This window comes from Caloenas nicobarica, chromosome 1, assembly GCF_036013445.1.
Source record: "Caloenas nicobarica isolate bCalNic1 chromosome 1, bCalNic1.hap1, whole genome shotgun sequence".
Taxonomy (NCBI): Eukaryota; Metazoa; Chordata; class Aves; order Columbiformes; family Columbidae; genus Caloenas; species Caloenas nicobarica.
In genome coordinates this window covers 24,419,681-24,444,934 of record NC_088245.1, presented here as the reverse complement: position 1 = coordinate 24,444,934, position 25,254 = coordinate 24,419,681, and the positions used below count along the sequence as shown (strand labels likewise).

Here is a 25,254-nt window from a genome sequence, read left to right as displayed (position 1 = left end):
GATCCTAGCCCGAGCAGGATGGTACCACAACTTCACCATCTGAGAAGTTCTGGATGTAGACATATGGTGGAAAGCACCAGAAATTACCTCATCCTAATTGTGGACAGAGTGGAATTTTACCGACTAAAAGTCAATAATCTTGTGACCCTACAAGTGGTGATCCTAAACTGAGACCCTTTTGAGCTCTCCCGGATCACAGAGAGCTGTGACCAGAACCTCCCTCTGATGGGGATGCCCAAACGAGCTGGTTTCACAAAAATTCAATAATTGTCTACTGAAGATTTCACAAGGTTCCAAAGGCCTAACTCTACGTAATCTGACAGCAAAGATCTCTCTAGTCTTGATGAACTGTGCCTTGAGAATGTTGCATTAAAATGGGTAATTCCCTAAACTCCAGAGGGAGATTTCAGTAATAGGTATACCTGCACATACTTACAGATATATTCACATATCCATGGATTAGTGTGTGCTAGTGTGTGTGATTTATAACCCTGTATGTATGTGTTTTACTTCATATTTACATGTGTGCTTATGTGTATATAATTTGATTTATCTCTTTTGTAAGTATAGTATGACCCTGCCATTTTCACATCTTTAATCAAGTGACTGTTTTGATTATAACAAATTCCATTGAATTGTTTTAAACCACTTTATTTGTCAGCTGTAAATTAAGCGTTACTAGAAATAATATATTAAACCTGTGACCTACCTCAATACATTTCAAATAGGTGTTACGCCAAGACTGTTAAAATCCATCTTGCGACTCCCATATGAGGGAAGGCAGCGGATGGCAGCAATGCATCCTCCCATACTGTCCTCCTTGAGGATGCTGCAAGCTCTGCAGCTCTCAGGGTCATCTCCTCCATCACCAGCCTCCGAGCACATTGGCTCCAAATCCAGATCTGACACAAGAGTGAGATTTGCTGCTGACAGCAAAACTTCAACTGGACAAAACTTGTTCCAGCTCATCAGAGTTCTGAGTGTATCAACTTTTGCTTTGCTGATAAAAAGTTGACAAAGGGATTATTCTGTAAAAATCCAGGGTTTTTATTGGATCTCTCTGGGTGTGAAAATCTTGTTTCAAAAACCACACATGCCTTTGATAAGGATATTTGGTGACTGGCTTGCTTGTTGAGGCAGACTGTTTTAAGCCCATCAAGGTTGTGCTGTGTCAATATCATATTGTTTTTACAGTGTTAACCATAAAGGAGAAAAGATCATCATCTTTAGTCATCACTTGTAATTTCTCTAATCCCTTGATACAAATAGTGTAATGTCACTGGAGTAGGATTTTTGTTACAAGACAAATGTCAAAGCTTGAAAGTATGTTGCTCAGCTCTAGATTAATTGAGGGAGAGGGATACTGTGTTTATATCATCTAATTAATGCTTAGTCTTTTTCTTATCATTCGGCCAGCTATTTTTTTCAGCAGTATCCTGCGATCTGGTTCAAGGACTGTCTATTCAATTCAGAACTGCCTGTTTTAAGCTGACTTTGCTTAGTCTTAGCTAGAGCTGTTTCCTGTTTAATAAAGAAATATGATTTCTACTTTCTCTCTGTTGGGAATTGCTGCCCACTGTGCATTTTCACTGTTTGCTAGACACCAAGACAGGTTGCCTCTGTGTTGCCTTAGTTTACAGACAAAAATACAACTAGCAGGAGGGGTACAACTGGATACATTAATTCCATTTCTTGTCAACTATGATAGATACAAATGAAAGAAACACATAGCAAAAAGGAAAATTTTTTAGCATGGTGCAATCCTGCACAACTGGAAGAAAATTTGAAAAGCCTCCGTAAAGGGAAAAATATCAAGCAGAGCTTGGGCACAGGACATCCTTCCTGTATGTTGCAAACAAGTGACTTCAGAACCTGCTCCCAGATGGAGTATGTGCATGCTTGTGTGATGGTTAAATGCGTCAAATGGAATAAACTCAGCACCCAGTAAACCTCAGTGATTTGCCCTCACACAGAGTGTAAAACGGTAACTGTTCCTTTCTTAATAATAGAGCCACTACAAATATCTGTCTATGTTAAGTCCCTCATGACAAGTTTCTCTCAGAGGGGCGGGGTGATCTGCTGCTTTCCTGCAGTCTTCAATAACCATCATTATTATTATTATTATTATTACTACTACTACTATTATAATCATCGCAATCATCATCATTCATTATCCACTATTATTTTCAGCTTGCTGATACCACCTTTCCTATGTGTCAGCTCAGAGGGCCTTGGGGCAGCAAACCAGTATCTGCAGCACACAGTAAAGCACAGGGCTAATTACAGCCCAGCCCTGCCCGAGGAAGGACGTGCCGAGCCATGGTGTGGGCAGTGCTGAGCCTCCCCGCATCCCACCAGTGGGCACAGCCCAGCAAGAGCAGCTTCCGTGAGCCCCACAGGGTTCGGGGCAGCCTGGCTGGGCAGCCCTGGCTCTGCCTGCCCCACGGTTTGTGGTGCACCAGGTGATTCCACGCAGTGCCCCAGAGCACAAGTGGCCACCGTGTTGTGCCAAGTGACACAGATCCCGTGTGGGAAGTGCTCCCTGAAACTGGGGGTAAAACACGGCAGGGATGTGCCCAGCCCAGCTAGTGACACCTTCCCATCCAGACCGTGACAGGCACAGGAGCAGAAGGGCAGGAGGGTGGTACAGCTCTCACAGAGGGAACTCAGCATCCTGCAGTTTAGAATCACATGCTGCAATTTAAAAATAATAATAATAATTGTAGGGATTTGCTGCCCTCTGCCAGGATTTTCTTACAGCTCTGATTCTCTGTGAACTGCGAGAGCAGCGCTCAGCGATCATGCACCGGCACAGCGAGGTCTCTGCATTTCCCCATTTGTTGTAGGCAAAGCAGAGCAAAGTGCTGGGCACCACTGCTGCAGCCTCCCTGCAGCCCTCCTGGAAAGCCAGAAGCACATGGTGATCCCGGCAGGGGTTGGAGTAAGGGGCAGAACCGCTGGGCTGGCAAGAGCCCCACGTCCCTTCTCTCCATTCCTCTGGGGGAGGTGAGGCAGCAAGCCTGACTCTCTAAAGCCAGTCCTTTGTTCCTTTGTTTGCTTGTCTCCTCACAAGAGCCAACCCACCAGCTTCCAGCTTCTCATGAGAAAATTCAGTTTGGCCTCTAATGCTGACCGGCCGGAGTGGGTTTGCTGAGTTTGATTTCTTGGTACAGTATACACTTTCTGAGAGATGCTCAGCAAATCAGGTTGTTTTTCATTAACATCATTTTCCAAAAGGCCCGTTAATGCTGATAGAACACTTGTGAATATGTGGGCAGTGGATTTGAAAACCTGAGCCTCATTTTCACTAAATGTAAAGTATCTAGAGCCTCATGGGATGAGACTTGTCTGATGAAACTCTGAGTACTGCACTGTCTACACCGCTTTGCATTGGTCCTGCGGGCTGCCTGCCTGCTCAGCAGCAGGAACACGCACATCTTGGACACTCTGATGTCTCAGACTGTAAGACGACTGTATCCTAAAAGTATCCATGGCTTATTAAAAGTACCTAGGTTGACTGTCTTGGATGTTAATATTTTTGCTGTGGATACCTGAAATTAGGTCATGCTAGTCCTACCCTAAAATAACAAAGAAATGAGGGAATGGAGAGGTCTATAAAAGCACCTCAGATGCATAGATATTCCTGATTGCTTTCTTTTGTTTGTTTGGAGAAAAAGGAAGGATAACATAGATGCGCTGTTCCCATTAGTATTTGTAATAGTCTGACTGCCCATGCAACATCCATGATCCTTACCTTCAACAGATCACACTCTCAGAAGAGATAAATAGGTAGGAAAGGACTGAGGGAGAAGAACAACAAGTAGGACTCAAATACAAATCCATTATCATTCCTGACAGTTGACTGAACAGCTTTGTGGGATTTCCCCGGGGTTTTGAATGCAGGGGACAGCCTGGAGTTGGAGGATGCGTAAGTCTCTCTCTCTCTCTTATGTATAATGTAAGTATGTAGGTTTTGCTGTACATCTGGTTTCTTTTCTGCTTAATACACACATAATCAGCAGTGACCTTTTGACTAATGATCCTGCTTGTAGCAGTGGCCACAGGCCTTAGTGTCAAGGTCCACATTGCACAGCACAGTGCTCTGCGGAGCTGTCAGAGCTGGTCTGGAAGGCGCTGGCTCCATGTGATAGTGCAGCCACGCTAACAAATAGCTCAGAGCAAGCTTTCCTAGATCTGCTTTATTGCTGTCAGGGGTTTGAACTTTTATCCCTTTATGGTGCTACACAATGACAATGAAATGTGTGTGCTTGTTTAGAGCTATTTGGAGTATCTCTGGCTAGCACTATACTAGACAGGTCAGGGATGTCCCTGAAACTGTGAAGATGGTGATAAAAGCCAAGGTTTGATTTTATGGTTATCTTTGCTATTGCTGAGAAAGCTTGAAGAATAAACAAACCGTTTCTTTGTCAATCTCTCCAACTGCAACAGCCACAGCCACTGAGATGTCCCTGGGCCCATTGAAGTGATGGCAACATCCTTGGTGATTTCAGTAAGACTTGGACAGATGAGACAAGCAACTGTGTTAACCCTGACTTCCACAGACTTACACTGTTTGACTTCAGCTGTGAATCTTTCCCCTTTTTTTTGGGTTAGATTGTGCTTACTTTGTTTCTCCATGGGAGATACCTTACAAGTGGCTGATACCAATTCGTATAGCTATATATGGAATAAGCACTAATGCCTCTTCTCTTATGTTCTACAGACAAACTGAGAGATTGTCCTAAAGTTGTCTCTTAATGTTGTCTCTTAAGTCATGAAAGTACTGCCTGAAAATGGGACGCTGTTATGTATTGTTCACATTTCAGCCCCTGGCATGGCTTGGCACAGTGCCCATCTGGACTTCCCTTGCAATGAAACCAGCCCGACCACCAGTTTGGGAGAGGACGCCTTGCATAACCACCTGGAACAACTGACAGATCTTAGCTCCCTGAGCCATGATGTCATACTGAACCTGAAAATACTCTGTATTATTGGAAGCCTGCTAGCTAAAGCAAGAGGGCAGAACACGACCATGTTTTATTGTAATAGGCTTGGCTGTTATCCTTGGTACACATCACAGGAAGTCCCTGTTAATGGTGGCCTACCCTAGAACTTCAAATTGCAAACTCATTTGGAAAAAAACAGCCATGACATCCCAGCCAAGGACTTCAGTGGATTATCTGTAATAGAATGGGAGCAGTGCACTGCTCAGTGGGCCTGCAGCTGGGATGCAAAAGATACCTACAGAAGAAAGTCCAGGAAACTCATAACCGAAGTGGAAGAGAATATTTCAGCAAATGATGTTGAACATTTAGCCAGTTTCCTTTGAATAAAGTGCAAAAACCCTTATGAAGGAAACAGTCGCATTAGGAATGAAAGTCAGACCAAAGGGCCTGTGGGGATACTGTTTATACCCTGGTTGTCAATCTTCTTTGCTCTGGGATAGCAGTGCAGCCCTGTGTCCTTCCATTGGCATTAGGAAACCCCTTTGAAACGTTCAAAAATATTTTGCACTTTTCTCAGTTTAGGTTGAATGAATCCATAAGGATTTCCTCCATGACATTCCAAGATTATACTGTATACTTCACTAGGTTATAGAGATGAACCTTTTTTGTTTCTCTCTGTGGTAAGCTTTTGCTGGAACAATGTGGGCTGCATTTATGCTTAAACCATTCTTACAGATGGTGCATCAGGATGAAAAACCTCCTACTTGGGCCAGCTCTGCTGGTTCATGTTAATTATCCACATGCTTTAAAGAGCTCAATGTTCCGAAGAAAAAATGCGGCCTCAAATACCTTTTTTTTTTTTCTTGAATTCATCACTAGGCTATAGTCAAACATGCATTTGAATGGCTTAAAGGATTTCAGCAATTTGATGTAGTATGTATAAGGCAGTTTATACATTAATTCTCCGTGATATACTTTCTTCTGCTCAGATATGCAATCACTAATACGCAGATAGCACGCCTTTTATAGAAGGGAAACTGAGGCAGAGATGTTAGCAACTTGCCCAGTGTTACATCAGAATGGGAAATTGAAAACAGCAGTCTTTCTGCATGCATCTATCTCAAAAACATTTAATTTAGTCCTTTATATACCTCAGAGCAGGCAGATGGTACAGCAGAACCAAGGAGTACTGCTCACATCAGCTGAACACACACACACAAGTATCTTCAAGATAAGTGCCTTATCCTAGTCCTTCTTTATATGATTCTGGACATCCTACCAGAAACTGGATGAAGAAAACAGTAGGTTCCCTGTGAAAAAGCAGCATAACCTGCCACAGCCCTGGCTTCATTCTTCCCTGCAGAGAGTGACTGCACGTGGTAGAAGCAGGTCTCAATTTCTGTGTTTCAGAGTTTAGCAAGTGAGTTATATTCAGTTTTTAAAGGCTATGTTCAGTCTTTCAGCCCAGGTACAGCGTCTGAAGCTGGTACCTTGCCTGGGAAAGGGCACTAACTCCCTCTCCTGTCAGGTCCCACTATTCCCCTACCACCGCCACCACTCACTACACTTCCCAGTAAGCGGCTGTGCTTCTCTGTCTTGAAGGAAAAAGCCTGTTCTTAGGCTTTAAGGGGGGTACAGACACCTGCTTTGGAGGTTTCATCCAGCTTGCCTTTGCTTAGCTTTGCAAGAAGAGAATAGATGGATATCAGTAACTGCTGCAGGCTGGTGTGCAGCCCCTTTGCCACATTATGCCCAGTTTCCACCTTTTTTCCCCTTCAGGCAACTAACTCCTGTGAAGTTTTTCTCCTTTGATTTTTGATTTGCTGTAACCCTCAATCTCCTTTAAATCAATGATGATGTCTAAGGAGTCACTTGCATATTAATGGTCTTTCATCTTCAGTGCTTGTGGTATAGTAATTCACTTGTTGCTGATCCATAATCACTGTTCAAATAAACGATAAACATCCAAGCACCAAATATCCTCTCCTTACAGCCTGCGATATGAGGAAAAGGTAGAGTGAAAGACCTCTACCTGAAACGAACCTAGAAAGAGCACGAAAATTGAAACTGAAATTCTCAACATTCCTCAAGTGTTGCATTTTGCCTTTCATTTCAGGTTGTGCAATGCTGACAATTTCCCTCCTACAGTGTGTGCCTATTTACAGGCACTTTTTCTAAGGTTTTTATAAGAATCTGAGTGAGCTCCTAGGGAAAGCAGCAGGAACAATACAAGCCTTTGGAATCACAGCTTTCGAACTGGCAAGGGACTAGAAAACAGCTGATTGACATAGCAGAATGGTGCTCTCCTTCCCCTTATCAGCAAAAACAGAATGGAGAGAATCCTTTGGGGAATTCTCATGTTAAAAATCCCATTTTAATGAAAAGATTTGAGTTGCTTCTAGTAACTGATGAGATACCAAATAATTATAATTAAATTTTGCATAAAAGTAAATTAAAATGCATTTTTTTTCTCAGCGTTTGTTCACTTGCTTATTACCAACATCTCAGGCAGTACTCAACTTTGCAACTTTTGTTTAATAATCTTTTACTCTAGACAACAAACCTTTAGCCACAATAAAATAGAGTTCATAAGGACCAGAATGAAAAGAAAATGTAGTGTGAGGGATAGCCACATAACAAACCACTGGATTACTTTAGAAAGGCTGCGAAATGCTGAATTAGTCTGACAGTGATGTCTTTACTCTTCACTGTAGCAAGATCTTGTTAACAGTGTTGGAGACAGTTCTCTGAGAGCTGCAGATATTGTTGTTTGTCTAAATATGAATTTAACTTCCTTCAGAGGTAAGCCTGTGCCTGATTTAAATGCAATGTATAAGACTCAAATTTTATCCTGTTAATAGACACTGCCTGACTGCACCAGTTCTGAGTAACTGGTACCAGCAAAGCTGACTGCTCGACCAGCCTTTGCTGTCTCCAGTCAGGATGACCACGGGACATGGTCTGTTCTTCCTGGCTCAACAAGGTCTTGTGAGGCTCACAGGCAACCAGTGGCAGGGAAGGAAGCCAATGGCTAACACCAGGCACTGGAAGACATTTTCTCAATAATTATCATCCTGGTCATATTCCTTTCCAGCTGGATAAAACACTAGGACATCATCTAGAGCCTGATTAGCACACCAGTCACACCAGATTAGATGTACCAGTGGTGCCCAGCAATCTGTCAGGTTATGAGAACTATATGCTTGTGTGTGAGGAAGGAAAACGAAGCAGGCTGTTGAGATCAGATGGAGAGGCTTTGTATTATGTGATATCAGACCTAGCCACATTAAAATCAAAGATTGATTTATAAGACTCCGCCATGTCCTAGAGCTTTCACAGAATCATAGAATCATTTTGGTTGGAAGAGACCCTCACGATCATCGAGTCCAACCATAACCTAACTCTAGCACTAAACCACATCCCTAAGAACCTCATCTATACATCTTTCAGACACCTCCAGGGATGGTGACTCAACCACTTCTCTGGGCAGCCTGTTGCACTGCTTGACAACCCTTTCTATGGAGAAATTTTTTCTAATATCCAATCTGAACCTTCCCTGGCACAACTTGAGGCCATTTCCTCTCATCCTAGAGGACAGCCACACATCAAAATTTGACATGAGAAAAGACTTTATCCTTAAAGCTGTGTGAAATGGGTGTTCTGGGCTGCTTTTCTCCTGGCAGATAGTATAGAAACTCCAGCCAGCATGAGAATGAATGGCTGAAAATAAGTGTTCAGTTGTTCTCAGCAAAATCAATTACTTCAGCCATTTTCTGTAAAAGTTTGGCTGCGGTTTCTGTCAGAGTTAATGTGAATAGGAGGGTGAACTTCCTTCCAACCCAGTCAAGTAACAAACGCAAGCCCCTGGAGCATCATCTCCAGACCCCCACAGTCTTGCCACACAGCCACACTGTCATCACTTGTATTTCTAGTGTACACCATGGCTTCTTTGTCAGCAGGATGACCATGAGCCGGCACTGTGCCCTTGTGGCCAAGAAGGCCAATGGCATCCTGGGGTGTATTAGAAAGGGGTGGTTCGTAGGTCGAGAGAGGTTCTCCTCCCCCTCTACTCTGCCCTGGTGAGACCTCATCTGGAATATCGTGTCCAGTTCTGGGCCCCTCAGTTCAAGAAGGACAGGGAACTGCTGGAGAGAGTCCAGCGCAGGGCCACAAAGATGATTAAGGGAGTGGAGCATCTCCCGTATGAGGAAAGGCTGAGGGAGCTGGGTCCCTTGAGCTTGGAGAAGAGGAGACTGAGGGGTGACCTCATCGATGTTTATAAATATGTAAAGGGTGAGCGTCACGAGGATGGAGCCAGGCTCTTCTCGGTGACAACCAATGACAGGACAAGGGGTAGTGGGTATAAACTGGAACACAGGAGGTTCCACTTAAATTTGAGAAGAAACTTCTTCTCAGTGAGGGTGACGGAACACTGGAACAGGCTGCCCAGGGAGGTTGTGGAGTCTGCTTCTCTGGAGACATTCAAAACCCGCCTGGACGCCTTCCTGTGTAACCTCACCTAGGTGTTCCTGCTCTGGCAGGGGGATTGGACTGGATGATCTTTTGAGGTCCCTTCCAATCCCTAACATTCTGTGATTCTGTGATTCTGTGAATCTACAGACTGTGGTGTTTTCTGAGGGGTGCAAGTTGCTAAAGCTCTTTGCACCTCAACTGGGTTATATTTTCTGTAGAAACTCCCTAAGGATACTTTAAATTACTCAAATTTAAGTTGTCCTGAATGAATTAATTAATGCAGGCTGCTTATATGTTGCATATTTTTCAGAATGTAAAAAGAAAAATAGAGTAACTTGTTTCACGACAGCTAAGAAAATATTTTCTACCATTTCCAGAGTAACTGCACAGAAGTGCAAAATTTTGTTGATGCTAAACTAGGACCCTACATTATCAATGACACAGCAGCAGCTGAGTTGTGCAGTACGCATCTTTGTCAGGACAATGGATGATGTGTGCAAAGAACCTGGAGAGCCTGGACATATCTACATTTGAATCCTAAAAGCTTCCAGATAGATGCCTCAGAGGACCAAGGACGGCTTATGTGAGGAGAAATATCAAATGAAGATCTGGAAGTAATGGCCGAGCCATTTATCTGCCACTGTTATCTGCCTTATGAAGGAACTGACTGGGGGAAGTTGCTGATGACCATCCAGAGAGCTCTGCAGACTCTGTCTCACCAGAAGATTTGCAGCGTTCTGCCTGCGTCCTTTGCATTTGGTGAGTCTTCTTGAACTACTGCTTAGTCAAAGGGCTGGTTTCAGTCAGACAAGAGGGATAGCAGAGTGGATCCAACAAAAATTCTCACATGTTCTGCAGCTGGGGACTGGACATGTCATGGTCTCAAATGTAATCCAAGCCCTGCAGCTGTGCCCCAAGATCTAATGTCCATAAGGCATGGAGAGAGTGGGGCATCTTGAAGACTGAGTCAAAAATGCACAGACCATAGGAACATGTCTAGGTCTAGATCCCATCTTCTGAGATTAGGCTGTCTAGGATTCTATAAACCAGGCTTCTGCCCAGCTGACAGACACAACCAGGACAGCAGAAGCCTGCTACTACTGAAAATAAATGCCACAAGATTCACTTTTTCCCTTTGTAAAGAGAGGAAGAGTCTACCCATAGCTACCTCTTACTGGATGGCCTACTGGATAGAGCATCCTCCCAGACTATTAAAGATAAGAGGAGGTTTCTAGTTTCTTTTCCATTTCAGTGAATTCAAGCCCGTATTTTCCTCTTTCATGTCCTGCATGATGGAGCTGTTCATGCTTTGAGGCCTCCATGAGATACAAAGGAACGAAAGAGTCAGGAGACAGGAAAAAAAAAAGGACAAGCCATACTCTATTGAATAGTATATTTACTGAGAAAGGAATGTATATATTCTAATCCAACAACAAAAGGTCTCCCTGTGTTGGCTTGGTGGGGTTTTTTTTGGGTTTTTTTGTTTGTTTTTTTTTTTTTAGTCGTAACTACATAAAATAAAATTAATAAGTAGTGCTGGGAGCAGGAACTCCATCTCCACCAGGTCTGCTTCCATCCTGAACCTATGACAATAATTCAATGACTTTTAAAGTTAATGAAAGTACCCCATAGCTAATATAAAGATGCAATCAACAAGGATCAGGCAAGTTTCTCATCTTCGACAATAAACTTAAGTCCCAACTGCCATTGTAACTTCATAGTATCATGGGATAGAATCATAGAATCATTTTGTTTGGAAGAGACCCTTAAGGTTATTAAGTCCAACCATAACCTAACTCTAGCACTAAACCATGTTCCTAAGAACCTTGTCTATATGCCTTTTAAACACCTCCAGGGATGGTGACTCAACCACTTCCCTGGGCAGCCTGTTCCACTGCTTGACAACCCTTTCTGTGGAGAAATTTTTCTTAATATCCAATCTAAACCTCTCCTGGCACAACTTGAGGCCATTTCCTCTCATCCTGTCACTTGTTACTTGGGAGAAGAGACCAACACCCTCCATGCTACAACCTCCTTTCAGGTAGTTGCAGACAGCAATAAGGTCTCCCCTCAGCCTCCTTTTCTCCAGGCTAAACAGCCCAGCTCCCTCAGCTGCTCCTCATAAGGCTTGTGCTCCAGATCTCTCACCAGCCTTTTTGCCCTCCTCTGAACTCTCTCCAGCTCCTCAGTGTCCTTCTTATGATGAGGGGCCCAAAACTGAACACAGTATTCAAGGTGGGGCCTCACCAGTGCTGAGTACAAGGGGACGATCATTTCCCTAGTCCTGCTGGCCACACTATTCCTGATACAAGCCAGGATGCTGTTGGCCTTTTTGGCCACCTGGGCACACTGCTGGCTCATGTTCAGCCAGCTGCCAATCAACACCCCCAGGTCCTTTTCCACCGGGCAGCTTTCCATCCACTCTTCCCTGAGCCTGTAGCGCTGCCTGGGGTTGTTGTGACCCAAGTGCATGACCTGGCACTTGGCCTTGTTGAACCTCATACAATTGGACTCAGCCCAATGATCCACCTGGTCCAGATCCCTTTGTATGGCCATCGAACCCTCCAGAAGATCAACACTCCCACACAATTTGGTGTCATCTGCAAACTGACTGAGGGTGCACTCAATCCCCTCCTCCAGACCATCGATAAAGAATATCCAGCATGTCTACAGGGCACTCCGTGAAGCCCCAGCTTCTCGGCTTCCCAGTTTCCCAGGGGTTAGGTATTCTTGAATGAGAATTTGTTTGAACGAAACAATTATAAATCATTTTGGTTTTAAGAATGTGCATGAAAAGATGCATATACACACATATATATGTGATATAATTGTCTTTATATTAGAATCCCTGTAGCTCAAAAAAGAATAGACAAGTAGTCATAAGACAAATAAGGGACCTATGAGACCTATGCTGAGCTCCCTGCTTTTTTCTCTTTGACCTAGGCAAACATTTGAAACACATCGTCCAACTTCCACTGGTCTCCATTATTCCTTTGTCCCAGAACCTTAAAGATCCCACCAGGCTTAGATCTTTGTGATTTTGCACCTCTTAGCAGCTTTTCATTCTTCAAACACATGCTATTATCCTCATATATAAGCTCAGTGAATTATTGCCATAATAACTATGTTAAACAAGTGATTGTAAGGTGAAAAAACACTCTTAATGGTGCTTTTGAAGGCATCAGAAGAATTTCATCTTATTTTTTTGACAGAACTCCATTGTAGAAAGAAATATTTTAAATTCCATAATTCCATTTAAGTTAAGGGAGACCGTGACTAAACCACAGCAAATCAATAAGAAATAAATTGAGTCTAGAATGATCCTTCATTTAAAGAAAAAAAAAAGAAGAGAAATTCAGGCTGTTTCTTTCAAAAAACAAATGCAGGAGATCCACTAAAAATATTCTAAGGCATATTTTTATAGTGAAGAAAACTAGAGATATTTTCGTTGATTTCTTTTTCTTGGTGGAATGTCTTTCTCAGAAAAAATGGCTTGTTAAAATCACAGAGCTGATTGTGGTGGATTTTTCAAAAGAAAAGTATAAAAATGATTCATTTGACATTCTGCTTCTGCTGTAGGACTGAAATACATGCTAATAGGAAACAAAATGTCTCTTAAAGTTTTCTGAGCAGCATTTGATCAGATGTTAGTTTTGACTCTTCTTGCTGTCTTTGTTAAGGTCACATCTTACTGCTCATGTACATAAGCAATGGGAAAGAGAACCAGTGTTTTCCAAAACCAAATTTCAAACTCTTCTGCGAATATGTTAAGTTAGCAACTGTCTGTAATAGATTAATGCGTCCTATATAAATGTTACGATATTCCTTGGTATCCAAACATGCATCCAGGAATGCAGACCCAGGTTTCTCCCACCCAATATATCCACTGAACTAAATCAGAAGCTAACCCACTATGGGAGAGGGCACCTCCTGAAGACCACTTCAGGTGCAGTGTGGTTTAGCTGGTTTGTGATATGTAGCCCTTGGACAGACGTTATTGGAGATTACAGTTTTGGTCAGAGGACGCTATTTCCCACCTCACTATCAGTCCAGTCACATAAGACTTGGTTTAATACCAGGCCACAATTCCTCTTTAGGCAGAGGTGCAATGTCTTTTTATCAAAGCACAAACCAGCTCTGTCATATTGCTTCCTTCCACGGAGAGACTGAGGGTTCTTTTTTTCTTGCAGTGACTCAGTTTTTTTTCAAGTGCTCCTCTGCTATTCTGCATTCAGAGAAAGAACCCCACACCCCGGTTACACTGAGAATTGTAATTCTTAATTATTACAGCCCAGGTAGACAAACAACAAAGCATAGGCCAGTGCAATGAGACTGGGCTTTCAGATATTTCAGAATTATTTACCAAGTTTCAGTCTCTCTCACAACAGTATTGGCAGGCCAGATGATTTGGTGAGATTCAAGCAGCTAAGATGTGCAGTATGACAGTAATGACCTGCAGGATGGTACAGTGAGGAGACACTTCCCAAATGACAGCAGGTCACCCCCATAACAGGGTACCCCACATACAGAGTCTGCTCTCACAGGGAAAGCTGAACCTCTGCTGGCATCCCTCTCCTTTTGAGGCTGGACACTCAGGCTATTTGAGATCTGGTATAAATTTTTATCAGCTGCACCTCTAAGATCAAATCACCTCTCTTCTGTTCTCCTGTGAGGAACACTTCTGACTTCCAGTTCTACAATGTTTTGGATTTCTGTTTTGTTTTCTTTGTGTTTCTTCAAGATCATCAATTGATGTGCTGGCATTTGTGAATTTCTTTCCTGAGATCTAACTGTCATAAAGTATCCTATAAAGAATCGCATTGCTTAAACTTGAGACTGTGGGTTCCCCTTGATGTTCATAACCTCAAGATTTAGGCACACCAAAAACTCAGCATTATGGTGACTAAACTATTTTTTTGGATTTCAGTAGGAGTTAGACGCCTAAACAAGCCTGGAAATCTGCACCTGGGCTCTCAGCAGCTGCATGGTTAAAGCTGTCGCATGTGGTATGCAGAACGTAATGCAAAATGTCATAACAAAACTGACAGTGAAACAATTATCCTAGCTGTAGGCTTTTTCCCTGCAGAAGATTAAAGTTCAACTTATGTTATTATACCTACTAAATGGTAATGATAAAATTAACTAATCTCTGTGCATCCATGAGCATGGATGCTTTTAAGTATAATAAACATGCTTTATCTTATTATAGTACAAACTGTGATTCTTCCTTCCATGTTTTGTGAGGCTAAACATTTCTTAGCAATATAATGTGAAAATAGTAACATATGAAGGTAAAAATTGGAGGACAGATGATAAGCACAGAAATACTTTGGTCAGTGCTTTTGATGGTCTCACCCAAGCCCATATGTAGTAAATTGTAAGCTTCCCTTGGTTTCAATAGGCCTTGCATTGAGCTGGGGTGCCTCCCAGGCAATTACACCATGAGGGTCTTGAGACCTTGATAGGTGCCTCTTCCATGCTAGAATATTCCTAAAATAGAGCGGAAGGCATGTATTACAAGTAAAAACAAGTTTTGAAGAAGATTGTGTAGTCACTTAAACAAAAAAGATATCTAAAAATCATCTAAAAGAGCTTATTATCTAAGTTTTTAAAGGCTTTGATAAGCACTTAGATGACCAATAAGTATCCTGTGATTCAGTATTTAACAATATTTATTGGTATAAGGTATGAGAATAACCTTAAACGTTCTCTCACCTAGCCAAAAGACTAATGAACAGTCAGCTAAAAATCTGCATGTCTCTCACTAATAAATGAAACCAGGTACAATTTTCACTACATCTAGTATTTTAGCAAAGGCAACCAAGGTTACTGAAATGGATTTGTAGTTGTGAATGAGAACAGGACATAAGGAAAACTTCTCTGATATTATTACCTGCTGATCACCCTCTCAGGCTCTTCTGCAAGTTGCTGTGAAATGGGAAATCTGATACTAATTCTGAATTTCAGGTTATTTGGAACTTCCATTTGCAGTAATTCCCTGGTATTTACATGTTGTACCACATTCCCTACTGGTTTTATGTTGACAAAGATATCTTGCCTTTTTGCTTCTATTTACTGTCATCCTGGCAAAGGACGGATGTTTGAAGCTGGCACCTGGCTGCAGTCATACCATGAAGCGGCTGTAAAATCCACGGACTTGTTCCTTCATCTGGATCCAATCAGGCAAACCCCATCTGCATGTGTAGCCACTTAGGAGGTACAGATCCAAGTGACAGCAAGGTTTAGTGTTTTGAATTAAATCAGAAATTCTGATCCCGTGTAGGCAGCCCTTGTCCCAGTCATCCTAACTTATTCAATACTAAACTATTTTCTTCCCATTAGCCTCGAGGCAGCTGTAGGGCAATGCTGCACCTTCTTGCCTATTTCTGCTGCTTGATCTTACAGACAGGGATTTTTCTTTATCACTCAGCCAGTTCCAGATGTCTGGATGTTGATCTTAATCCTAGTATGGGGTTTTGGTGCAAATCACTTTGACAGTCAAGTGCAAAACAGAATTGCCTTGGCATAATTCAGGTGCCTGACTCCCTGAAATGATGGTTAAACTCAGCTATAACAATGCTAAACACAGCATTTTAAACACTGTACAGATTGCATTGCGCACTCATTTTAAATTGTATTCTGTTTTGAATTTGATGAGAATAGGGCTCCTAAGTACAGTTAATGAGTCAGCTTAAGAGTTAGGAGTTTGTTTCTTTTATTCTCATTTTCATGTAGAGGGGATTAAAGAGTAACTACCTATCTGAGCCCTATTACTCTCAATTATGACAGATTATTTTATGCTTATATTGAATGATTTAATCACCACTGTCATTTATTTAGAATAGTGGAACACATTACAGATCTCTTGTATCTTTTTGCATATACTTTCACCTTGTGCCCCACTGGTGGAACTCTGAGGTGTGTCATTTTCTGAAAGTTACAGAATTACATTTAAATCATATTTTATCTTGAACCCTAACCTGCTGAATTAGTACCTGAATTTTGAACTGGGCTCCTGCTTTAGTGCAGGGTTTTCTGAACATGCCTGTCTCTTAAAAAAAAAAAAAATAAAAGGAAAAAAAAAAAAGAAAAAAAAGAAGATTCAGAGGTATCGTGGCTTCCCTCTGCTATGTGAACTTAGCCAATAGGGTTGCTTACTCAGATCACTTTTCACAGACTGGTATATCCTATGAACTCCCTGCAAAAAAAAAGTCTCAGCTACATGTGACTTCCTCAGTGAAGTGAGATATCAGCTGTTGTTACAGACTTCTGTTCCTCTGATTATTTGGGATTTTTTGGCTACAAATATGTTTTGAGAGAGTGGGAAAGAAGAAATGAGAAATATACTGTGAACTAGAACAGCTAATAATCACCTGTTAGCACATGTGGTAGTTCTTTCTTTGTTTTGACAGAAGAGTCACACCACCATCCTATCAAAAAAAAAAGTGTTTCAGATCCTTATTCAGACAAGATTTGTAGTTCAGCCCATGCCTCTCTATAAAGTAAAGGTAAACCCCCTGAACAGTCAATGCTCTGCTGTTCCAAGGAGAGCAAAACCATATGTCTTAATGATGGCAAAGAACTCATTTTCTGCTAGGGTTGTGGGTAAACAGTAATTCTTGAAAGCAGAAGCTTATTAGCTCTTCCTGAAATCCATGTTTCTGTAAGGATTCTCTCTCAGCAGACAAGCAAGATGATGTAGAAATCTGCCAGGACTGGCTGCAGTTACACCTTAGGTGTGACTGTGGAAAACGTGGCTCGCTCTTTAACCCTCACTGGATGTGGTTGGCGAAGGCTCAAGCATTGATTCTCTGAAGGTTTGTTCAGGCTGGAGCAGCTCTGCAGTTTCCTGCTGTATGGGGAATCTGATTTCAGCAAAGACAAGACTAGCCTCTTTCCAAATCTTCAGGAACAGGTCATTGAAATCATCACAGTACTGAAGGGAAAGGCTTTCCTAGTCATCACTGTATCTATGAACCATTTATTAATATGTTAAACAAATGAGACGCAGGCTTTTTTCTCTGAAAGAGTGGGAGGAGGGATTGCAGCTGAGCATTTAGGGAAAAGTCCTTACTTTAAAAGACTGTATTTCTTATATAAAGACTACTACACGCCTCTGCTATCAAGAAAACCACTCTTTATTAGAAAGAAACACAGACCTAAATAGCATTCAGTTGAGGCAACATGAATGCAAAAGACTTACTTGTAGCTCCTGGGAGGGAAGAAGTGGGTGTTTCTACAGAAGGTAACCCCCTTTTCTCCACTTTCTGAGTACACCACTTTTATTTTAATAATGCACATTTTCTTACACTTTTTATATTCTGCATTGTGGTTTATTGCATTCTAACTATATAAAAAAGAAAAGGATCTGACTCTATTAAAATCAGAAAAGGTTTTAGTTATGTTTTAAATGAATGCAGGATAAAAGAAATGTGTAATTTACAGCCTGGTCTTACTTTTACCTGAATGATTATTAGAGTTTCTGGTTGGTAAATGAAATATCACCACCCTACATCGCATACGTCATCGTCTTGTCTTGATACAAAATAGAATTCAGTAGCAGTGACTTGCTTGCACAAAAAATGTGGAGCAGATGGAGAAAACTGAGTATGGCTGTCCTTATGTCCAGAAATAAGATGCATACACTGAAGTGCAGCAGTCCCAAACCAGCTCTGTTTTGTTAGGTAACTGAAGGAAACAGGAAAAATTGCAGTCAGAATTACCAGGTTTACAAAAGTTCCCTAAAATATATAGATGTTATAGGCAGACCTGATATTAGACTTCCCAGAAGTTATGAAACAAGTCCAGGCAATGTTTATTTATCTCCTAAGACCAAGTCTTCATCTGTTACCAGAGAAAACACACATTCTGGAGCTTCCTTTACCTTCCTTCATCGTCCTAATTCTCCCAAGGCCATTCAGCTCCCAGGCCTTTAATTTCATCAGAACATTTGTCTGGGACAGCAACGTGTTGAATGTTTTCAGAAGCAGAACTGAAAAGAGAAAGGGAACAAAAATGCAACAACTGTGCTATGCACATAGGCAATATCCACACCTGCTGTGGAATTGAGCTTCACATGGGATGCAGTCCACTACCACCCAGAGCTAGCAAAATCCTTCCCATCATTTTGACAGGCGTGTCGAACTTCCGTCCAAGAGAAGTGCAGGACTTTTAAAACTTAATTCTGATTCACTGTGATACACATCTGTAAAGAATAACAAAGGCTCAAAATGTTAAAGATGGTTCCACATTTTGACTCTTATTCCTAAAACTTACACCGATCATGTCTATGTGGTTTTTTGTCATTGTTATTTTTTGTTGGGTTTTGTTTGCTTGTTTGTTTTAAACCTTCAGAATGTTCTCTCTAGCACTTGCACTGAGTGTATCTGGTCCAGAAGGAACACTTAATGTCATAGAGCATTACAGAAAATGTGCTATCTGTCTGAATTTTAGCCAGCTGTTTGATGTATAACATTGGCAGTTTAAATCTCTTGCTGAATTTTTAAACCATTTGGAAAACAAATCAGAGACTTCAGTGCAACTTCTCTGATTTATATCAGCTGGGAATTTGACCCTGAATGTTTTAGAACAGGCTAATTGGCAATCAATAGGAAGAGCTTTCAGTTGGTATGTGAAAAATAGCATTCAACTGCCAGTTCAGTCCCTGGCTTTTCTGGTGGAATTTTTGCAAAGAAAATTGTCTCAACATTTTTAGTGGCTGCCTAGGTAGCAGTTACAGGTTCTGCTCAAAGCAGCTCAGCTACTGTGGCCTTATACACTTTTGGGGAAGGGGGAAAGGAGCCAGGAGGTACATGAAAGGGGGAGAAATGGGAATACAGCCATATGGGCTTGTGCTCTGGGATCATTTCTCTCAGCGGGTGGGTAGGGAAAGGCAAAGGATTGACTACCAATGTGGAAGCAAAGGAAGGAGCTGGAGTGACTGTGTCAAACTGCTATCCCACCCACGTCATCCTGGGGGCTGCTAGGAGTCAAAACAGTCTTATTTAGCATAACAGTGTGTCTAAAGTTAGCACCAGCTCACTGATGCTAACTGGATTCCTGAATAGGCACAGGAAGGATAGTGCCATGAAGGATGACCTGGGTAAAACGCAAGACGTATTGTTGTTCAGTGTGTGGACGAAATATATAACAAATAGATAGTAAAAGTCAAATACCCAACCTGAACAAGTTGGCACAAGTCTGGCCAACATCTGCCTCTACTGAGGGTCCACGGCATCACTCGAGTATGGGCTCTGGTCGGAGGTGCTGACAACCGTCTTCTGAATAACAGTCTCAAAAGCATTTATAGCGCTTGCCAGAAATGGTTACAGCATTTGCCCAGAGGTTGAGGCCAGTCTCAGCAGCAAGCTGTATAATTTAGGTTTCTTCTTGCCCCTGCTGTCTACAGTCCTAACATTTTATCTTGCCAACTTGATAGGCCTATGATTGCATGGTGTTTTGAGTAAAGCAGAACGTTCAAGGCCAAAAAGAAGACCTAAAATAATTTTAGGCCTGTCTTTCTACTTTTACCCAATGCTTGCATATATGAGGCTGCCGATGAGCTGCACTCATCAGACACCCCAAAACTGATATAGTAAGCCAGAAATATTGTTCGTTTCATCTGATTTATTAACAATTTTTTCAGTTGTATGGACACCGGATGGAAAAGATGGTTTGAAAGATGGCACATTGGATTCTCCCCATCTTGGATTCATACCTCTCAGCAGCTTGGCTTGTGCAGCAGGTTTGCTGTTCTTGGCTGGGCCCGGAGCAGCAGGCACAGAAAAGGCCCAGGTGGGAATTAATCTATTTTTAAACTGATTTTTGCATCAGCAGAAATTGGAAGCTGATCTGTAACTCCAAAAGAGCAGCAAATCTCTCTCATATCCGCTCCCACGCCAAGCTTACATCCCACTTCCCTGAGGTTAAAGCTTTACACAGAGAAATCAGCTCCAGGTGGATGAATTTCCTAGGATGTGCATTCATCAGTTACTGCTGGCATAGCACAGTGAAGGTGGAGAGAGTTACACAACAAGTAGTAATGCTACTAATATGTGCTATTATTAAGGCTATTAAAATACCAACTGGCATTGCAGAAAATTTTGTGTCATTAAATATATATTACGGCTTTATAATGAACTATCAGCATGATCGGTCCTGTGCAATCTTGGTAGACAGAGCTTTAGAGGAACACGTTCACTTTGCAGGTTTGTAGTGCTGGGATTGTATTCTGTGGTGGGAACCGAAGGCAGAGCAGCAATGGCAGTGGTGAACATCACCATGGAGCCAGGCCTTGGGCTGCCTGCACCCTGGGGCGCCTGCACTCTGGCCCATGACACTGCCACCCTCCACATGCCAGGGAGCTCTTGGACAGGGATGAGAATGGCTATCACATGCACCTGGGCTGTGTCCAGATGGAGTGTCTGGACAGTGCAAAGCTTTGGAGGAAAGAGGAAGGTGAGGCTGAGATGTGACCTCTGGGCCCCCATCTGCTCTGTGGTGGGTTGAAGCGCTGGCAGGTGCTGGACCACTGCTCAAGCCACGCTAGGTTTCACCTATGTGTTGTAGAGAAATGACTGAAAACTCATTAAGCCAAATGTCAGTAAGAGCTTTACACCTATTATTTTTAATAGTTGGTGGCTTTCAAGTCACTTGCATAATTATTCCAATAAACACCTGCTCTTATCTTAAAATGCTTTATAAAGGCCATAAACAACCATTTTACAGATAGTCAAACTATAGTCCAAAGATACTGTCTTGCAGCTGGTTTATGGCTGAGCCAAGAACAGGACAAGAGCCCCTGAATCTCATATGAATGTGCTACCCCCAAATCCAAAGGATGAACAGGATCCCGCCTTACCACAAACTATTGCAACTGTGCATCCTGCAAAAGAAGACATCCCTGAGTACAGCACAGGGAGGGCTCAATGGACAAATGGTACTTTCTTTGCCTCAGAAATCTAGAATGTTTCCTCCAGGGTCTTTCTCATGCTTTTTTTCAGTGCTTGCGGTTAAAAGCACTGGTGTAGCTCTTGTCAAGTCAGAGTAGTTATGGCAGTATACAGCTGTTGAGCTTCTGATCTCAGCAAAAGCAGCTAAACATGAGGAATGGTACCAGAAATTATCTATGGTCTATCTCTACTAGGTTCTTTCATTTATTCATTCATTCAAAAAAAAATCACAGACTTACTTACATAAAGAAAACTAAAAGCGTGAATTGCAATCAGCAAGCATTTTCGAGTTTGCCAAGTGGACCTCTGAGCATTTTGTCTGTCTTAACTGGTTTAGCTAAACTACCTCATATCCTTTCTTGAATTCTTTTTAACTGGTAAAAGTAGCTTTAATTCATCCTGTCTCCCTTTACTTCTAGAGTGACTTAAAGCAACTTTAGTAAACATCTTTCACTTTTGAAAGAGAGTGCCACGCGAGGTTTTTAATACAGTCAGTCCCACTCACTTGAAATGCACACATTTACCTAGTCCACAGCACCATTCCCAGCTCTCCCCATTTGCCTGCTCCCAGTTCCAGCTGCTGAATAGAAAAGTCCTAAATTACAAACTCCTGAGCCTGTGGAACCAAGCTTCAAAAGATGGTCCTCAGGCTCAAGATCTAGAAAGCGAGGAGGAACTCAAATGAAAAGCATCTCTAAAATCTCTGTAAAGTGGGCAGCTCTGGTGACCTGCCTCAGTGTCGCAGCTGTTCACGGACCAGCGCTGCTCTTGCACAGCCCGCTCTGCAGTGGCAGGAGCAAACCAGCCCTGGGCACACACTTTTGGGCATATGGCACCCCTGGGAGAAGAGCTATGAACCTCCCACGTGGTGCCTGGTTAATATTCATTTAGTTCGCAGTACTAAAGCCTGAGCTATAGGCACACAGGCAATGTGAGGACTGTCTTGTCTACTTGCTGAAAATGTTATTGTGTATACAGAATTCAATATAAAAGAACTACAGTCTATGAAAGGTATTTCTTTATATTGCCACCAGACCTATGAAACAGAGTTTGCTTTAGCTGTAGCAGATTAGCTTTATTTACGTGGTTTGCCTGCTTCTTGAATATAATGCAGTACCTGAATTTTACAATAGAATCTTCATATTTTTATGTTCTGTCCTTTTTCGGGATAGGTTAATGAATAATATTCACAGTTTTATCTTGTTATCTGAGTGACTTGATCTCTTTGACCAGATCAATCAAATTCTTTCAATCAAGCTTCAAGGCAAATGTTAATGGGGAAAAAAGTAAAATTTACTTTCTAGAAATTTTCTCTCCTTTCAAATAAAATTTTCTGTTTCCTCAAGAGGTTCTTCAAAGAAAACTTGGTCATTAAAATACTAATTGGAAATGGACAGAAAAAGGTCATGAACAGAGTCATATATCTATTGAAATCTGCCTAGAGGAATGTGATTACCTAGTTTCTCAGACTTTGTAGCACTGATCAATTCATCACATTGGAAAACATGGCAAGATAAACTTTCTAATCTTCTCTTTGCTCAGTGGAAGATTTGATGGTGTAGAAATGAACAAATATAGTGAAAGGTTTGATTTTTTCATATTATGTTTTGGGAAAGGACCACTTCCAAAATAAGGTGAACCTTTCTGGTGATTGAGAATAGAAGAGTGACATCACCTTGCTTTATTCCAGACTTCACTACTGAGTATGCATTTTTATACAATGCAATCAAAATTTTTTTCCAGAATGACTCAAGAGATAGGAAAAAACCCCAGCGTTTTCTGACTGTGTTTGACTTAGTAACACTGCGTCCCATTGCTGGCTTCCAGGGCTCTGCTTTCTGAACTGTTCTGAGTCCCTTTCTGTGCCACAGTGCTGTGGCCAGGAGCCCAGGCAGCTGGTGAAGCAGCACAGCAACAAGATCAACAAACCAAACTCCTCCATGCGATTAGCCCAGCCACACAGGGAGAAGGAATCAGAAATGCAGCCCATTTACACTGGCAGAGGTGGGTACCCATTCGCTTTGCTTCTGCTCACTAGGAGCAGGAATTGTACAGCTCCTTGGCAGCTCTGGCCTGCTTCTGCTGGACGGGGTTTCAGAGTAATCAGAAAAGAACATTTCTGGGTCTGCAACAGCATACTGGCATATGGGCAGGGCTTTCATCAATGTGCTAGGGCTGCCCAAGCATCCCCATAGCCTGCTGTTACATAGCATTGCTTGCCAGTGAGTTGTGTTTTGCTTGACCAAGGAGGCCTGATGCACTAGTTCAAGAAGAGCCCAGTAAAAAGTACAAACACACTCCCTTCAAGCCTCCATCTGTCTGACATACTTCTGGATGGTGCTGAGGTGTCAGAAGCTTGCAGCTTTTCCAATGGCTGTTTCTCATTCCCTTTACATCTCTGATAAGGGACTTGAGTTTTTGCAAAGCAGCGAGTGCTTCCGTCTGCATACCAGGAGTCCTCACCCCTCCTGATTTAAAATGCTGGGAGGAGGTTGGGATTGCATTGTTTACTGTGCCAAAGAGTACATGCTGTAACAAGTGAGTGTGGGCATAAGTGGTGTGCCACAAACTTCACTCCGTGCCACCTAGGGAAGGACTAGAAGACCTGAATTTCTGCCAGCCAGTATAAAGGTAAGTTAGCCTGGGAACGGACAGTTCTGGTAGCTCTCTCCTGCAGAGCCTTGTAAGCAGCAGATCTCATCAGAACCAGGTAAAAAAAACTCTGTATGAATTTGCTTATTTTGGTTTAAGCCTGTTACTGCTTGAGCTGGGTCATTCCTAAGCTAAGGGTGGGATTCAGGTATACCCCACCTGCCTCTCAGCTGCTCCAGAGGGACATGGGACTCTTGCAGATCCTGTGTCACAGCTGCCAACCCCATGCAGATATCTGGGAAAGAACAGGACAGTTATAATGTCCTGTATCTAGACAAGTGAATCATCATCAAGTGTTTTTACAACTGTTTTCACTGGGACTTTTTTGGGTTTTAGTCTGCATAAAATTGCATTTAGAAAAAAAATATCTGTGTCCTAATGCAGATGGACACTCACAAAGGTAGTTTATTTAGCTATGCTTACTAGTAGATGTGCACTGGTAGCAACCAAAGTGAGCTAAGATGCTTCCATCTAGCATGCAGATATTATCAAACTCCTCAAAAACCTCTGCTCGGGTATTTCCCAGCTCAACAGACCACTACATTCCCTCTGCACATCAGGCTTTCCTACTAATGTCTCATCACCACCTGACCCCTTTTGTCACCTGCCATTTGGAGACCTATTTCACTCTTGCGGCTTGGTGGGATTCTCTGGAAGTCTCATCTATCTGACTGCCAGCAGGTGACTTGATAAGTGTCCTTAGAGCATGTCTCCTGGACATCTGAGGCAGAGCCAGCTAATACTGATAAACCCCAACTCTATTCAACAGGCTAGTACTGTGGGAAATGTGTTTAAAAGACCTGTTTGCTGATCTTATTTGGGAGCACAGACTTAAACTCAGGCCTCTTGCACTTCTAACTAAGCTTCACGAATCTTCAGATAGTGATGCAAAAAATAAGAAGTACTTTTGCTGAAACATCACAGTGGTGGGAAAAACAGCAAGCTTTTGTTCTTTTTACGTGTAATATAATTATTTTCTTAGAGCAGGAAGCCAAAGACAAGGGTGTTGGGGCTGCAAAGGCTGGCTGCCGCAGGAGGGATGGGCAGCTGGGAACTGGGGGTGACCCCAGGATGGGCCATGCCCTCACCAAAGGCGCAGTCCCATGAGGGCTGGACACGGCAGGCAGAGCCAGCTGCTGGTGACATGGCCCATTGACCGCCCCAGATGAGGCAAGTGAGGAGCCAGGTCCAAGTGCTGTCCAGAGAGCCCATTCAGGAGCAGCAGGACATGA

General features: G+C 42.4%; 1 protein-coding gene across 1 annotated transcript; it reads left to right on the top strand.

Annotated features, from left to right (window-relative positions):
* Positions 1–4,871: 4,871 nt before the first annotated feature.
* Positions 4,872–10,192, top strand: HYAL4 (hyaluronidase 4). The gene is given in 7 exon segments (XM_065658565.1): positions 4,872–4,929; positions 4,932–5,316; positions 5,318–5,483; positions 5,485–5,573; positions 5,575–5,626; positions 7,661–7,756; positions 9,797–10,192. Coding segments are annotated over 7 exon segments (1,242 nt in total).
* Positions 10,193–25,254: the final 15,062 nt, after the last annotated feature.